This window comes from Dermacentor silvarum, chromosome 6, assembly GCF_013339745.2.
Source record: "Dermacentor silvarum isolate Dsil-2018 chromosome 6, BIME_Dsil_1.4, whole genome shotgun sequence".
NCBI classification, from domain to species: Eukaryota; Metazoa; Arthropoda; class Arachnida; order Ixodida; family Ixodidae; genus Dermacentor; species Dermacentor silvarum.
In genome coordinates this window covers 82120379-82138200 of record NC_051159.1, presented here as the reverse complement: position 1 = coordinate 82138200, position 17822 = coordinate 82120379, and the positions used below count along the sequence as shown (strand labels likewise).

Here is a 17822-nt window from a genome sequence, read left to right as displayed (position 1 = left end):
TATGCAGAATACAAAAATAATGTTCTGTATATATAGCCTGGCAAGGGAACAAGAATTCAGGATCGCCAGCCAGCCTCTAGAGTCTGTAAAGGAGTACGTTTATCTAGGCCAATTACTCACCGGGGACCCTGATCATAAGAAGGAAACTTACAGAATAATAAAATTAGGTTGGAGTGCACACGGCAGGCATTGCCAAATCCTGACTGGGAGCTTAGCGCTGTCGTTGAAAAGAAAAGTATACAAGCATTGCATTCGACTGGTAGATGCTAACATAGGGGGCAGAAACTTTGAGGTTAACAATTCTAGAAGCTCGAGAACAAGTTAAGGACCGCACAAAGAGCGATGGAACGAAGAATGTTAGGCCTAACGTTAAGAGACGGTAAGAGAGTGGAGTGGATCAGAGAATAAACTGGGATAGCCGATATTCTAATGGACATTAATGAAAAGTAATGAAGATGGGCAGGCCATGTAATGCGTAGGATGGATAACCGGTGGACCATTAGAGTTACAGAATGGATACCAAGAGAAGGGAAGCGCAGTCGAGGATGGTAGAAAACTAGGTTGAGTGATGAAGTTAGGAAATTCGCAGGCGCAAGTTGGAATCAGCTAGCGCTACACAGGGGTAATTGGAGATCGCAGGGAGAGGCCTTAGTCCTGCAGTGGACATAAATATAGGCTGATGATGAGTCGTTCCACTATGGGTTACCGGTAATTAGAACTCAAGTTGCTTTCACTGAGGGTTCCTTGGAAAACAACAATGGGGTGGAGCTTTTATCTGAAAAAAAAAAACATACGATAATAAAAATGAAGAATGGATGTTCTGCTCACCACGTACATAGTAGAATACACGTGTCTCTCTGTTTCGACTTTTGCAGGTTCCGTTGAAGATTAAGAAAGGTCTTGGTGTCTTGACAGCAGAAGATATCACTGTCGGGATACGGAGAAGGCCAGATCGACACCTCTGAGATGTGGTGTTACGGAAATGCAAGAAGTCACTGTATTGCATGGTGAAAGCTAAAGTGCAATGCCTCTGCGCGGAAAAAAGAATAATGTACATTTTACATGAAAAACGTTTTAATAATTCACCAGTACGAAAAGATCTACCCATATCGAGACGCAGTGACGGCATGTAAGATCTCTTGCTTAAGATTTGATGATAGTGGCCTCTTGACTGGAATGAGCTTGCACGAAGCATCACCCCCTGTGCAAACGTCCCGACACCACTTAATAAAGAGTGTAATTGCCATGCGCTTGGTGTGTGTCCTTGACACGTGATCGCTTTGATAGAATTATAATTGTTTGCCATCGCTGTTGTGCCAGACGCGATGGTTGCATCAAAAATCATGTTGATGTCGCGCCTACCCCAACGAGTCAGGCCTACCTAATTGTATGTGGGTCACGAAAGGTGCAGTACACATTTGTGCACAATATTGGCGATCTCACCGCTTCTCGCTGTTAGAATGCGGTCACACAGCGTGCGACCGAGGCTCGTGTGATATTGTAAATATCTGGCCGTTTCCACATAATATCGCATCACACTTAGTCGCAGACGGCATCACAGTCTGCGCTCTCTCGCCTACGCACCTTTAGCACCTACAACTATGGAGGCGCCAAGAGTCGGCATTAGTCAGCAAGTCGGAAAGCTGGCGTCGAACGGCCGTAGCAGAAAGCGTGCCGTCGCCGTCCTACGATCGTCGTTATCGCGTCGTCACCGTCTTCGTCGCAGACATGCTCGCGTTACACGAACACGTTGATCCACCTGTTAACTCTTTGCGTATCCCCAAACGATGATGGAAAGCGAGATAGAAGCAAAAGGCTTCTGTGATGTTTTTTGTTTTGTTTGTCATTGAACTCGGGGGCGTGCGGGTCACGGGTGTTAATAGAGATGGGATTGGAAGACGCATGGCGACACAGTGTGCAAGCAGATATTTAATCACGCTCAAAACCAAAACCTCAAACTAAAAACTCACTCGAACTAGCACACATTGAAGAAATAAAGACTAGCAGACAAACAACCTAATAAATCACTAAACATGCCCTTTATCCGGTCCATGATAGTTCTGGGCGTTTTCTACACGAAAGTCGGGCAACTCTGGCCTAATGTTGTGACGCTACTATAAAAGACTGTTCTTACTCAGTTCGTCGTTGCACGTATCTTTCCAAACGGAAACTTGCAGGATCTTTCTCCATGTCGCTGTTTTCGCCGACCGTCGCATAAACATTGCTGCATTGAAGTCGGTCCGTCAACACGCTCGTCTCCAAGGGCGCGATCTTGTACGCGTTCCAAAATGGAATGGAACGCCTCCGTTCCATTTTGGAACGCGTACAAGATCGCGTCCCAAAGCCTGTTTAACCCGGTCGCTGTTGCTGACGTGGCAGGGACGCTCGACGGGTTAGGCCTAGCGACGTGCTCGGCCGCCGCTTCCGTGAGCTCCTTTCCCGAGTGCCGACGTGGGGTTCCGGGGATCATCGAACGCGCTGGTCTGCCGAAGAAGGGGGATCCTCTCTGGAGTGCCCGGCTTGCCGTGTGATGCTGCAGCTAGTCCAAGTAGCCTCCCTCGAACGTCTCCGTGGTCGACGACTGCACCTCGGACCACCCGCGTCACGGACTCGGCCGAACCTCCAAGTCTCCCGTCGCCAGAGCGTAGCTGACGATGGGACCTTCCCGGCGCAGATCCACGTCGATAATGCCAGCTCAGCCTCGCTTCCGCCTCGACCATACCTCGAGTCACGCGCCTCGCGCGCTCGTGCCGTTCAGAATGCTCCGTTCACATCGTCGTTTTCTTTTCTCGCCGCAGGCGGCCTATTACATATGACAGCTTCGCGAAAGCCAAATTCCTTTGCTGCTTGGAGAGAGTGGCTGGTCGGGTGGCCTGAACTATCTCTTATTTTTTTCAGAGTGGACAATTTTCCGTTGCTCCATAGTCGCGCTAAGATGTTTTATCAAGTTTCCGTTGTAACTACGATGAACTGCGACATGTTCACGTAAAAGAGGGCGGTTGTCGCAGCTTCCGAAAAAGAGAGTACGACAGGAGGTTGGCTTGAAAACCGATATCGACCTTGAGATGCGACTTCTGCCACTGAGCGTACAGAGCCGTCACCATCCACTGAGCATGTTTGCACGTTCAGAATGGCAAATTCGTCGTCTGAATTGCTGTCGATTTTGGACGTCACTGCGGAAAGATGCAGCTGGGTTCTTTGTGATGGGTAACATCAGTTCCCTATTTACCGACGCTGCTTTCCGTGTGGTTAGCGGGGACGCAGCAACTCATATTCGTTGCTGGCTTTGTTGGGCAGCATTCAGCAAAATTGTTCTTTCTTACGCATTTCATGCACGTTTTCGCGAAGGCCATGGAGATGCCGTCTTCCATGGCTACAGTTGTAGCTCATGCAACGAGGCGTCATTAGCGACTTTGCTTCACTCGTTTTATCCACAGAAGCAGCATACTCGCATTTGTTAAGGCGCAATCTTCCTACGCTGTGTTTTCTTGCCACTCCAACTCAGCTGCATTGCGTATCTGAACCACCTTGCCTAGCATGAGGTCAATTTCGCGTACAGGCCTCGCGCGCAATTTCTCATCCGCCGTTCGAAAGAGAATCTGGTCTCTCAGAGAATCAGTCACGAATCCGGAAAACATGATTTCTCTCTCATTGTGATGTCCTGTAGCATTGTTCAAAAGGCTCATTGTCTAAGCCACCGCGGTGGGTTGGCGTTCTTTTCAAGCGCAAATGATTGCTTTACCTGAACTGATTCCCCCAGTTTATTAAATCGGCATGTTGTTTAGATAGAAAACACAATAATCGCTCTTGAAAGCCCAATGCTGCCTCTTGAGGTAGATAATCTCAAGATATGTGCATTACTTGTACGATAAATCTCAATGTACAGGTAGCTAAATAAAGAGATTTGATAATTAAGTGTTTAATCATTCCAATTGCGTTAGGCGCTGAAATCGTAAAATTTAGCAGCACTGAAGTCATATCTGCTTATCAGAAGGCTTAAGACTAGGTTACTTGTGGCATATTTATCTCTAATATGTGGTACGCAATATATCAGGGTTCCTGTTTATTTGTGTTTTTTAAAGCTTCCTTCATCCCGGAATATCACTGCAACGCCAGTGCACATTTTAGCAAATTATTGCAACGGATATTACGAAAATAATGACAGGATTTATGCTCAGCGATTAAGGATTTATAAGGATTTAAGGAATAATAAGGATTTATGCTCAGCGAATATGATTTTAATTTCGTCGGTTTCAATATTGATGTTTGAATTCAAGTAATGAACGAAGAAAATATATTGTAAGTATTTTTATTTCTTTCACGAAAATTTTAGTTTGTCGGGAAAGTAATGTCTGTCACTTCATGTGTTCCACCTGAACGGGCCAAGTCGCGTTATGTGTCACAGGTGTTCCTGAAAATAAATTGTTTGAACCAAATGGCCTGCACCGATCTCAGCGAAATAGAAACATCGGGCACTGATGTACATGCCCACGTTAAATTTCTCGCTGCGAATCTGCGCGATCGATGCATTGAGTCATCATTGCAAGCCTTCGGTTCTACAGATAGCATTCAACACGAACATATTTTACGGCGTATTGTCTCGCGATTCCTTCCTTAGCGCAAGAAGCCGGCTTGGCCAAACACGTTTCAACATACGCACAACGCGCTGGTGCATTGTATCAAGTGGAGGGAGAGCCTCTGTAAAGCTTTCTGTCCTTGCAGTTGGCCCTGAACCAATTATATGGCAGTGACATCCTTCGCTCACTTTGCAGGCACTTATTGAAATGTCCAGGATAGTGTCCGCGCGTATCCTTATTCCTTATGTGTGTCGTACCTTATACGTTATCCCATGTACGAGTCGTAACACGTTAACGGGGCGGGGCGCTACCGTTTGATGTAGCCACCTTATGTCCTCGCGCCCTGTAGCGAACACATTAATGCGAAAACATTCACTAGTATAATTAACTGCCTTCTCAGCTGGTATCGGCGTACGATTTTCAGCGGAAGATGCCGCTGGCGTAGATCCAAGAGCGGCACGGGAGAGACTGGAGTAACGTGAAAGGAACATCACAGGTCACGTGGTCAGTTCGCGGGAGGGCGTTGGGGTAAGTGGTCAGCGCTGCAGTTGGGATGGCCCACCTGGAAACAGTAGCAAAGTGGAACGTGGCGATGGAAGTGAAAGCACGGGGTGAGGGCGGAGTAGCACGGGGTGAGGGGGTGAGGGGGTGAGGGAGCAACGCCACTTAGTTCCTAGGTGGCGTAGCCGAGATTGGGTAAGGACTGCGCAGTACTGGAAATACCGGCTCCTGGTTGCGATGCGGGAAGTGTGTGGAGTGTGCTCCGGGCGTGTTAAAGTATGCCCGCTGTCCAGGATTATCCAGCGCCAGGCTGGTGACCCACATTAGCGACCTACATTCAGCGACCCACATTCAGCAGAGTAACCAGTTGGGCTTGTCGGTTGAACATCGTAGAAGGCTACAGCGCGGAATTGACGAAGACGACGACAGGAGAGGCACACAAAGTACACAGACACAGCGCTTCCTTTCGCTTCTACCTCATTCAGCGCTTTCTACCGCCGCAAGCTGACGTTGCACAATCTGGTGTCGACGCGGAAGGGGGGGGGGGGGGGGGGGGGGAGGACCTAGATTGACGAGGTCAGGACTTGTGAGTGTGATCTCGGAGGCTGCTATCTTCCCAATGCACATAAAGTGGTACTCATACGAGGGAGAAAGCCCTCACTTGACGTGACGAAAACGTCATGCCTTTCGGGGCCAATGTTCTGACCTAGGCATCGCCACAGGATGTGAGACGCCCCCCCCCCTTGTTGATGTGAGGAATTCACGGGGCCCTTGTCGACTAGTACAGCAACCTACCCCATCGCGTGCACCGGTAGTATCATAGAAATAATACAATACTCGTGTAACCAACTCTAGAAGAAAAGCTCCCCATAGCACACGTGCAATGAAATAGGTAACCGCATGGGCGCCGTCATATGACCGCTATGATAAAACGATGTTGGTACATAACATGATTGTATAATGAGGTGGAACAATAAAGGTTAACCGTGTTTAACAGATGTGTTTGTCAGGTGGAGTACAGGCAAAGCTCAGTTCTCAGTGCGAATCAACAGCAAGCGCAGTCGACGAGGTGTTATTCAGATGACACGCGCGATCGTAAGCGATTTCGAGCCTTCTTGTACGTTCCTGGATGTGCAGGCACCATCTACTTAAGGCGCCTGGAAATGAACCCTCTCACGCACAATCAACTGAAATATAGCTATCGGATTTTGTTTAAAATATAAGGAATTAATTTTATACACTGTTCAAATATACGTGCTGTATACGTGCAAAATGATTATTTTTGCTTTATATTTCATGTCCTTTTTGCATTGTAAAGCATTATATTTAGCTAATCGAGATAGTTGCGATGGCCACATGAAGAAGTTATGACATGGCGGCGCCTTCGCGGTTGCCACTTCTATACCCAGCTTTTCCTGAAAAGTTGGTTTCCTGAAAAGCATAGAGGCGGCATTAAATCGGCCCTGCCTTTGCAGTCTTGTTCACTGGGTTTTCAATAAATGATCTTGTCGATCTTACTCGGTGAGAAATTCCTATTTCTTTGGGACAGCATACCTTCGCCGGCGTGTACGCTCGGTGTACAGAGCATAGGTCACTAAAACCGGCTGAAAACATTGACATCCCACAATACCCATTCAATCCGTGTAAGCGGGTAAGCAGCGTGACCGCTCATGACGTCATGCATTCCTACAGGTCGAGAGCTCCCTCTTATGAATGCCGCTTTAGTATCTTGCATATCTGAAAATGTTTATTTATTTATTTATTTGTTTATTTATTTATTAGACCAATACCCCATTATCTGTGGGGTATAACTGACAGAAGACTTGTAAAAACTGAACTCTTCATGGATGATATCGTCAAGTGTGATAATACTGCCTATACGACTTGAAAGATTTTGTTGGACGTGGTACGCATGGTAGATAACAGCGTGCTTGTTGATTGTGCAGCGTCTCCATGTACAGAGGTCAACACACTTCTCTAGAACGCGTGAACCACGCTCTCGGGACTGCGCTAGCGATATCTGAAGATGACATGTGGCAAAAAATCGACTGTATGTAAGGTTGCGGGACTACATTTACAGTTTCGATTCATTTCTCTCGACCTGGTGGTCGGCTTAAGCTTTGGTGGCTGCTTTGGCCCTCAGGTGTGTATTTTAGACAAGCGTGTTGACGTCTGTACATGTTCTGTCTATTATCTCTTCTCTTTCAAGAGGCGTCATGGCAACGCAGATATAATTTTCTGTCTACACGCCAGGCGTGTGTCTGGCTTCTCACAACCTGCGCGTGTCTTTCAAGTCCACTTTCCTTGAGTCTCCACATCCGTGTGTCACTGGAATCCCGCAACAAACGTCCGCATTTGCTCTCCTATTTTCACGTCCACAGTTCTGAACGTTCAGTTTGTGCGCAGTGCGCAAAGCAGGCTGTGCGATGGCTTTCCAACTTGGCCTAGTTGACGTCGCCATTATTACTGTGACTGCTTACTTTCTGCTGTACATGTGAGTAACTTAGTGGTTTGTTTCCGGTATCCTGGAGGTGTACTGTGCCGAAAAAAAAAACGAAGAAAAAAAAAACACGCAATTGTCATGTGTTTCGCGAGGAGCAGTTTCTGCATGTACAGCTAAGAAGGTATTAGAGAGCTTTATCGTGTCCGGTATTCGGGCAAACGCTGGCGGACTAAGCGTTTTACGGAAGGGGCGGAGGCGTAAACGTGAGTGGCCTGCATGGTGCAGCCATGTTGTGGCGCACGATGCACCGTCTCGTGAAGAAGTCATTCGGTTACTGCATGTGCGCTCTTGCTTGCGGCCGCATGCATAGGGCACTGTGTCGTCAGTATGAACTGCGTAGTATTCGCAATGATGCTCCTCTTCTTTTCTTCGGCGAGAATGACGGCTCTCCGTGGATGCCGAAGCAGACAAGCAGGATCTGCTCCAAACACTTCTTGAACGGCGGAGTAGGCAATAAAGGAAAAATCAACACCTAAAAACGCTTCAGTTATAGATTTGCAAAAATGCGTTTCTGCGCACGTCGGCCTGCGCAAAATACTGTATATAGCAGAGCTGCAGTTGGACATTTCTGTGACCACGCACCGGAAAACCTGGCAACGTAGCAAAAACGACGTGTAATCACCGAATGTCGATTTGTGACTGTTCTCATTCAAAAAACGTCGCGGTAGTATACTCTTGGTTTGAGCTAGTTACAAAGCGCCGCAAGCTCCCGTCCTGTTTGTGTGTTCTTCGTCTTCGTTTAAATTGCACCGCAGATTTTCCTCCAATAAGTCGTGGTAGCGTGTGCGCTTCCGCTTATGCGTCAAAACCACTTGCTGATATAAAAATGCATGCATGTTCTCCCTACCTGCAAGGAAACGTCTTACACTTGTTTCCCTTGCTGAGAGTGACCGACGGCGCCCTCAAGTCGGCGCCGTCGGTCTCCTTCACGTCGTAAACGTGGCCCGCCACATACAGCTTGTCTCCTTTGTCGAGTATAGGCGCACGAAAGTAATTTTCAATACAGCTTATCGGCTTAAAGCCGCAAAACAACACACGCGACATTTTGAACGTCACGCGCGCGTTGAAACACGTTCAGTCGCTGCCGCGGGGCTCGGAGCGGCCGTCTCAGTGTTTCACATTCCTACCACCATTGGCGCTGCACGGCGTTTTGCCGTAATGGACAAATGGTGCAACAGAAGATCCCTGGACTGATGTACGCAGACGACATTGTGCTACTAGCGGACAATAAAAAAGATTTACAGATACTTGCGAATATCTGTGGGAACGCAGCGACAAATCTAGGCCTTAAGTTTAGCACAGAGAAATCAGGGATTATGATCTTTAATGAGCACACGAGTAACTTCGTGGTGTCAATTCAACAGCAAGTAATACCCATAGTGAAGCAATATAAGTACCTCGGCGTACACATAAACGAAGGAAAGAATTACTCAAGCAACCACCAAGATAATCTGAAAATAAAGGGGAAGCGGAATGCAGCATTAATGAAACACAGAGCACTGTGGGGCCACAATAAGTATGAGGTGGTGCGTGGAATCTGGAAAGGAGTAATGGTGCCAGCGCTAACATTCGCAAATGCCATTATATGCTTAAAATCGGATATATTGGCGGGTTTGGAAGTTAACCAAAGATCAGTAGGCCGGTTGGCTTTGGGAGCACACGGTAATACGACAAATGAGGCAGTGCATGGAGACATGGGTTGGGCCTCTTTTGAAGTCAGAGAAGCACAAAGCAAAATTAGTTTTGAAGAAAGGCTCAGGAACATGGATGAAAATAAATGGGCGGCTAAAGTGCACAAGTATCTCTACATGAAAAGCGTGGACACAGAATGGAGGAAGAGGTCAAGGAAGTTGGCAACCAAGTACAGGATAATCGAAACTGTAAATAGACAACCAGGGGTCATCAGAAAGAAAGTGAGAGAAATAGAGACCGTGAATTGGATGCAAAGAATGGAAACGAAAAGGACAATGGAGATTTACAAGAATGAGAAGAAAGAAATTAGAAGGGAAAATCTGTACGATAACACAAAGGGCAGTGCCTTGCTATTTGAGGCTCGAGCCGGTTGCCTAAGGACGAAAACATATCGGAACAAATATTCGGAATTAGATGAGACATGTGTATGCTGCAGTAAAGATCCAGAGACCACTCAGCACATCCTAATGGAATGCGACGGGATCCACCCAGCGAGAACCGTAGGTAACGTGCAACTCCCAGAAGCGCTTGGGTTTAAAGTGGAAGGAAACATAAACAGATCAGCCGTAGAGATCAGCAAGAGACGATTAGAGTACTGGTGGAAAAAAAGTAGGGAAAAGATGGATGCAACCTGATCTCTTAAGATCATAGGCAGTGGTACAGGGTAAATTTTTGAAAAAGAAAAGTAATGATAGGTATACAAAAATGCTAGATAAAGAACATGTATAGTATACCTGATTAAATCAAGCAGGCTAGGTGACTATTTGTCGCCGCCCCGTTTCAAAGGGGATGCCAATAAATCATCATCATCATCATCACCGTAGGGTGCCTCGATGCCCAGCGCCGCCATCCAGGGTGGAGACAACCCCGCTGGCGCCGCCATATTGAGTCACACGAGCTGAGACTCAGCTACACTTGCGTTCATAAATAGTGTTACTCGCGGCGCACTTCCAAGTGCTTTGCCTTGATGAGGATTTTTTTATCGGTATCGCATCTGCACATCTTTATAACCAATAGCCGTTAACTCGTCGAAGGTCCAAGACGTAAATGTATGGCGCCGGGAACATGCCCCAAGTTGCCTAATTCAATTTACATTTAACATGCCGTGTGTATGTTTGAAATACGCACTATTTTTTTGCGCTTCGATGCTTGGTATAGAAGGTTTGCGACCCCCTGTGTGTGGAAGTTTTTCTTTTTCGCTGTTGTATTTTGGTTTACACGTCACGCCTCCTTTACCGTAGCCAGCCACTCGCGCACGGCAGTTAGTTTCCCTTGCGTCGCGCGTGCTCTTCGCGTTCGTTGCAATTATTTGACGATATCTACGCGCAATTTTCCTTTTTTTTGCCCACAAAACTGTGTGCTGACAGGATTAAGCTGGTGTAAAAATAACTGCGATGTGAAATTAAGATTTAGTTAGTGCTGTAGAGAAACATGTAACGTAACTTGTCTGTGTCAATCTTGCATAGTACACACAAGAAACCAAACGATGCACAAAATACATTTACTTATAATGTCTAGTACAATAAATCATGAAAGAGATATGCACATTAAAAATTATATATACTGTGTGGCGCCTGAAGGTTATGTTGAAAGACGAGATAAAAAAAAAATTCGCAAGGTAGGCTCGACACACAATTCGGAATAGTGAGAGTTTTTTAAAATTTATTCATTACATGGGGGGGGGGGGGGGGTTCAAGTGAGTACATCAACCTTATTACACACAATATAAATCGAAAACTAGAATGCAAACAAGAAAAAGCAACCGCGGGTAATATTAATCAAGATATCCAGCCAGAATACATCAGCTACCATCGAATACGTCGCATCAGCCAAACACATCGATGGCGAGTACAGAACATTTTATAAATAACCATTAGAACACTGATAACTACATTGAAAAAATAAACAACGCTGCATACATATCGCGTACAAAACCGTAAATGAAACTAAGACAGTCAAATACAGATTAGCAATATTTTTCACTTCGAAAATATAGTCCATGATGATGTAGGGCCGTTGACTTTAACAGACGGCGCCTATCCTGTCGATTTCCCTCGTACTGGTCCTCTTCAACGTGTTTCTAAGTACAAGTAAAACAACAAAAGTGATTATTGATATGAAAAGTTGTCTTGTAAATACAGAGAACCCATTACAGTGCTTAAAAATAAATTTTCGTAGAAGTAATGCTGTATTACCTCGCTTCACACGTTTCGAAGAAATGCACAGGCTACAACAGACACCATTCCAGAAAGTGCCGAAACATTTTGGTCCCATGATGCCCCTTAACTCTACTACACCTGGGCATACCGTGCACAGGCATTTAAAGACCGTCACAGTACCCACTACGATCGGGAATGAGCACGAATGACCATCGGCTTACGAGCACCACGCTACAAATATATTCGTCTAAAAAATCAGCGATATAACGTAACAACCTGAGATCCGCAAGATAACTGCTGAGAATAGAGAAAATCACAATGCTTCGCGTGCCACGTACACAACAGCCGCTCTCCCCAGAAGCACTGTGTTCTTTAGTCCCAAATAACCAGTAGCGAAAAAAGAAACTGAGGGGAAAAAAAAGAAACAAGAGACACACGATGTGTGCTTCCCGCGAAAAAGTAAAATAGGTGGTTTACATGACGATTTGTAGCTAATGTAAGGCTATTTCGCGGTGAAGCATTTTCGGCAGTTCTTAAACTAAGGGTACTACTCGCATAGACTGCGCTTATCAAAACAAGAAAGCCTATGCGACGCGCGCTCGCAAACCATAGGCTACTCGGCATCGGTGCAGTGCTTAGTTCGTGAGCGAACGTAGGTACGTGAGCGAGGATCAGAGAATACTTTCTTATTTATGAAAAACACGATGCGATAGTCTAAACTTTCTTGACACTGACCTCGCAAATGTAGGAGTTATCCGTTGCCTTCCAGTGATACCGCTTTACTTGGGTTTCCCATCTCTTCCATCGCTCTGGGTCCCAGGGGAAGCGTAAACAACGAAGCCCTTTACGCGTCGATCCGGTGCACTTGGGAACACAACAGCCCGTCATGTCGACTCGATACACTTGACAAGCTTGTCATTCATGCGGCTGAACACTGGCCAGCAAGTAGAAGCGTCAGCGAAGCATCCGCGCGCACTGTGTCTCGAACTAAGCACCGGCACCAAGCACTCGCAACCGCTCGCTGTGACTCAAGATGGCGTCGCAGCGAGGAAAGCGGCGGCGCGGGTGCGGTCAAAGGATGGCACCACCCTGAACGGCGGCGCTGGCATCGAGGCACCCTATTTTGCCGTAGGGAGCCTACATGCAAGCGCTTGCATGTAGGCTCCCCTCTGTTCACTGTACGGAGCCTAATCGTCGCGGCGGAAGGAAATGCCCAGACATTGCTGTTATAACAGCATCGTCGGTAGTGACACGCCGTCGCACACGTTTCCCAGAGACGTGAAGGTGCGTAAACTTTAGATACCTGCCTATTAGAGAGCTTTAGCTTGTCTGGTAATCGGGTAAAAATGCGGGCGTTGGGGCGTTCGGGCGGAATCGTAAACGTGAGCGGCTTGTATGGTGCTGCCACCTGGTGGCGCAGAGCTCAAACAGACAAAAACAGCTAATATTACAGTAACCAAGTGTATTCTACTTCGCTGCTGGTGTAAATCTTCGGCAGCAACACGATTACGCCACTGCCGAAAATTTACACCAGGAAATGACCAATATTTCTTGCATAAGTGTCTGGTGCAGAGCGAAATCTTCGCGCTACGGTTCGCGAAAACCTGACCGGCACTTCCACGGCCGCCTGCTCTTCTTCGTCGCTTGACGCGGAAGGCTCGTAACCGTAAGCGGTAATATTTCTTGCCAAGTCGGGATGATCCTCGTCTTCAGACGTGTACTCATCGCTGGTAGACGCACCAGAACTCGAATCCATGCTCGCGATGACGGCGTCGGCGCGCTTCGAATCACCGTTACTAGGTTACTATTTTGCTTCGAATGACCGCGGCCGGCCGGCTGGCTATCCGACGAGGGTGTCGTGACGTCACACCTTCCAATTCCCGCGGGTCGGGCGGCGAGGCGCGCTAACAAAAACGCCAAAAATTAAGCCATCGGCTCAAAAAATGAGCTAAGTGACCACTTCTTTTCGATGTAATCACACACTGAGGATTCATTTTCAGCATTTCCGTAAAATTTTCAGATTTTGTGTCCGTATCCCTTTAATAGAATCAAAATAACCTCAATCAGAGATCTCAACTAAAGGTAAACGTAAATCGGTTTCTTTCCTTTAGTCATGCTCGTCATTGATTGCTATATGCCAAGCCAGAATCTTCACGGACGATGAATTAGATTCTGTGAACTTGTGCATGTTCCAATCGGGGTAAAAAAATGAGTGCATTGACAACGCAGTATTATAGCCGGTATATATGATCAATGTATACAGGAGCGCTTGAAAGGCGGGAAAAAATCCGAAAAACACAAGCGTACTGGACGATTTCCAACTCGGCCAGTACTGCATCTTTTTCTAGTTTACTTTTTAAATTCCAGGCGAGATTTAACGTTGTATGTGTATTCCACAAAGTCTTATGCCCCCCCATATGAGTACTCATACGCCAATTAGTATTCCTGCTGATGCAATATTCACGGTACCTGTGTATTGCTAACAAAAATAAGCCCAATGAAGCCATGAGAAGGGTGCACTTGCATGATGTCATTTCATTGTATAGTAAGGAAGACATACCTGTAGGAGGCTTTTCGTTTTACACATGCACTGATAATTCATTCGTTGGTTACTATAAGAAATCTGAATGGGCCTTTTGATGTAAAGATGCGAATCGGGCCCACTTTATAAAGGCAAACTGACAAGAACTGTGTGGTAGCCAGCACGCGGAATGACGCTTTCGCCATTCGGTCTGTTTGTCCTGCAAAGATAGTATGGTTCAACAGCTACATAATCCATACAGTTACCAAAAGAAAACCTTGCACTTCTGTTCTGCTTGTAATTTAGCCAGGTCATGCCGCAGCTTTGATAGTTATGTTTGCGGCAAGTGCGACCTATTTAGTAGCGAAGCATGCAAGCAAGTACTGACGCATAGCCGTGGTGACATCGGCGTGCGTGATAAGGCTGGCGCGCCTGGTTGTCCTTGGTGACTGTTTATGTCTGTCGGAAAGCTTTGCTAGATTACGAGCACAGCCAACACCACCTAGATAGCACAAGCACCGTTCACTCCGATCCATGACGTCTTGCTACCTGGCCCGACTGCCATAGAATCTAATGGTGATGCTCCTAGAGCACTGCACGGGCTCGGGCTTACCCGAAAGCCCGAGCCCGGCCCGGCCCGGCCCGTGGGCCGGGCCGGGCTGGGTAGAGCAGTTTTTTCACGGGCTCGGGCCGGGCTCGGGCACGGCGTGTGCTTTTTGACCCGGGAAAAGGAAGAGGGCGGAGCAGACATTGCTTCAGCGCACTCAAGTCCGGGCTCGGGTTTTTTGACGCGGGCCCGGGCTGGCCTCGGGCTTTCTGCGAGTTAATCTCGGGCTTCTCAACTCTGAAAAACATGTATTTTTCGGTCTCGGGCCGGGTTCGCGCCGGTTTCGAGCCGGGCTCGGGCCGGACTCGGGCTTAAGGTAAAGGGGTGGCGGGCCGGGCCGGGCGGGTAACGTAAATTATTTCCGGGCCCGGGCCGGGCCCGGGTCTCGCCATAAAAGTTTTGATCGGGCTCGGGCGGGCCGCCCAATGTAAAAACGGGCCCGGGCCGGGCCTGGGCCGCAAGAATCGGCCCGTGCAGTGCTCTAGATGCTCCCGAGTTAGCAGCGGTGATTTCGACGTCACCGCTTTCATCACGCCAGGCTTGGCAACGAAAATTTCGGGCCAGGTAGCATGATGTCATGGATCGGAATGAACAGGCCCTGTGCTATCTAGGTGTTGCTGGTAGAGCCTGTGGATACAAATGGAAATTGTGTCGCTGATAAGCAACTTGAGTGCTGAATAGCTATGCCTTGCATAAAGTGGCAACCGTTGTGCCGATGTAGTTATCCTGGACATTATTGTGTTGTAGAAAACGAGACTGATTAATGAACATACTCTACGGTAAGTGCAGTATGCTAAAATTTTCCCAACGTTGTTCATAGGGCCCCTCCGCGTCTTGGTCTTATAGCCTTCCTAGTACAGTGTTGTGGTGAAGATGCTGGGTACTTCGACGAAGACGGCGGAGCTGCTGCAGCAAGTGCCACGCCGAAGCCGACGCCTCGCTCGACTGCCGCCGACTCCACTGGAGATTACGATGTCCCACAGTGGCGATTAACAGCCTTCTCTGGCTGCTCCAGTGCGGACAACCGGCGCCTGGATGAATTAGATGGAGCCGCGTCCTTTCTCAGGAAAATTTGTCGAGGACGCGGAGGAATGGCTCACCCACTACAAGCGTGTGAGCAAGTACAACGGCTGGACCTCCACGGCTCAGCCAGACAATGTCGTTCTGTTCCTCACGGACACTGCGCTAGTGTGGTTCGAGAACCATGAAGATACCTTCACAACGTGGGACAGGTTCGTTACTGACCTCACAGAGTGCTTTGGCGATTCCGCCACGAAAAGGAAGAGGGCGGAGCAGACATTGCTTCAGCGCACTCAAGTCCCAGGTGAGACCAGTACTACGTACATAGAGGCGATCCTGAAGCTTTGTAAAACGGTCAATCCTCGAATGTCCGAAGAGGACAAAGTTGGACACCTTTTCGAAGGCATATCCGAGGATGTTTACAATTACTTAACCGGACAGGAGAATCTCGCCTCGGTCGCCAACCTCATGAAGCATTGCCGTACATTTGAGGCCTTGAAGATGCACCGTGTCACGCCAAAGTTCGGGAGGTTAGCGAATGTCACAATGGTTACGAGCGTTGACGACAACTACAGTTTTGAATTTGACCTTGCGGCAACTATAAGGCAAATTGTCCGCGAAGAACTTGAACGACACACCAAAGGGGCGGATGTCGAACAGCTTGGTTGTGCTTCCAACCAACCTCACGAACATGCATCTGCTGTATCCGCATTGTCTGACATGCCAGGCGCTGCAGACTGTCGAGTCGGTCAGCTGCGACAGCACCGATATTCCTTTCCCGACGTCATGATGCCCGATCAACGCACTCGTAGAGCTACCACCAAGAATCGGCAGTTGGAAGAGAGAGAGAGAGAGAGAGAGAGAGAGAGAAAATGTCTCAGTTTCACCCTAAGGGCGAAGCAATGAATGCGATAGCAACACAGCAATGTCATACGAAGTAAGGTGAGCGGCTTTGGTAGCAACAACACGCAGAACTGTTGTCGACGCCATCGGCGTTTTGCCCGCGTTAGCTCAAAATGCGTGCGGCGTTGGTGACTGTTGCTGGAGCCTCTGATATAAATAGGCACTTGGTGCCGCAGCTAAACGTCGCCTCCCTTCCCTCCCCCTCCCCCACGGCCTCTCGCGCGTCTGAAGAAGGCGCGTTTGCTCTACATATATGGTGATTGTAAAGGAGAAAAGAGACGCCTACTTCTGCAGCCCTTAAGCGAGCACGGCGCCGAACGCGCGTTTGTTCTCCGCCGTGCGTTCACTCCTCGTGAAAGACGCGCCCCTCGCGCCCTTTCACTCGCACATACAGCGTTCGGCGCGCGGCGACGATTTCATCTCCAAATGACGTCATACGGAACCTCACGGCGACGGCGACGGCGACGGCGACGCCAACGGCAGAAATCTGCTTTTGAGTGTCCATATAATTGCTATCGCAATAATAACATTTATTACCCCCGAAGGAACTAAAGCCCAAGTCCGGGCCTCCTGGTAGGCTCATGCCTCCTGGCCCAGCACGTTCTTGACGTGCTGCTCCAGAAGCGGCCACCATAGTTTTTCAAATCTTCGTGGGGGAGTGGTCCACTCCTCCCAGCTGCCAGGAAGCTGGTTGTGTGGTAATATGGAAAGTATTGTCTTTTTGAAGATGGCGTTCGCAGGGCACTCCCACAAGATGTGTTTATTTGATGGATAGGCCCCGCACTGTTTACAAGTGGGGGAGCCTGGGTCCCTGTTAATATAATGCGTATAGTGCGGTGTGAGTAATGTGTGTGTTTGTGCTTTTCGTATGATTGAGGAGGATCGCATTTATTATTCGCAGCGTCCCAGGGTAGACAGCGGGGCTTACAACGTCGGTCACGCCTCGCCTGTGTGTTCAAGCTGTGGTGCCTTAGGACACATTGCTTAATTTTGTCACCGGCTCCGATAGCCAACAATCTATGGCCCACCACCAGCTTGGCCTAATTTTGAACGCGACAGTTATGACGAGCACTGGCCGACAGACCCTGGTACTGCAAACACACAGGAGGGCCACCCCGGAATACCTTCCATCAATATAGCAGAATGAGTGGCCTCGCCAGCTTCAGACCGCAGCCTGACGCCACCAACCAGTCGCCAACGCCGGTCACCGTCACCACGGCGACGTTCTAAGTCACCACCGCCGTTGGGTAACAAGCCGGCGCGGCCGATGGAGGAAGGTCGCCGGACAGTCTGCGTCTCTGCAGAAATTAATAGTCTGTGCCGATTATGATGGTGAAGA

General features: G+C 48.2%; 2 protein-coding genes across 2 annotated transcripts in view; both read left to right on the top strand.

Annotated features, from left to right (window-relative positions):
• Positions 1–7251: 7251 nt before the first annotated feature.
• Positions 7252–17822, top strand: part of LOC119455669 (cytochrome P450 3A24-like) — a 37733-nt gene continuing 27162 nt past the window's right edge. The window contains exon 1 of the mRNA XM_037717089.2: positions 7252–7572. Within this exon, the coding sequence (XP_037573017.1) occupies positions 7505–7572 (68 nt within the window). The 5' untranslated portion in view covers positions 7252–7504. The remainder of the gene's footprint in view (positions 7573–17822) is intronic.
• Positions 12509–17822, top strand: part of LOC119456756 (cytochrome P450 3A24-like) — a 91991-nt gene continuing 86677 nt past the window's right edge. The window contains exon 1 of the mRNA XM_049668939.1: positions 12509–12716. The gene's annotated coding sequence lies outside the window, so the exon portion shown is untranslated. The remainder of the gene's footprint in view (positions 12717–17822) is intronic.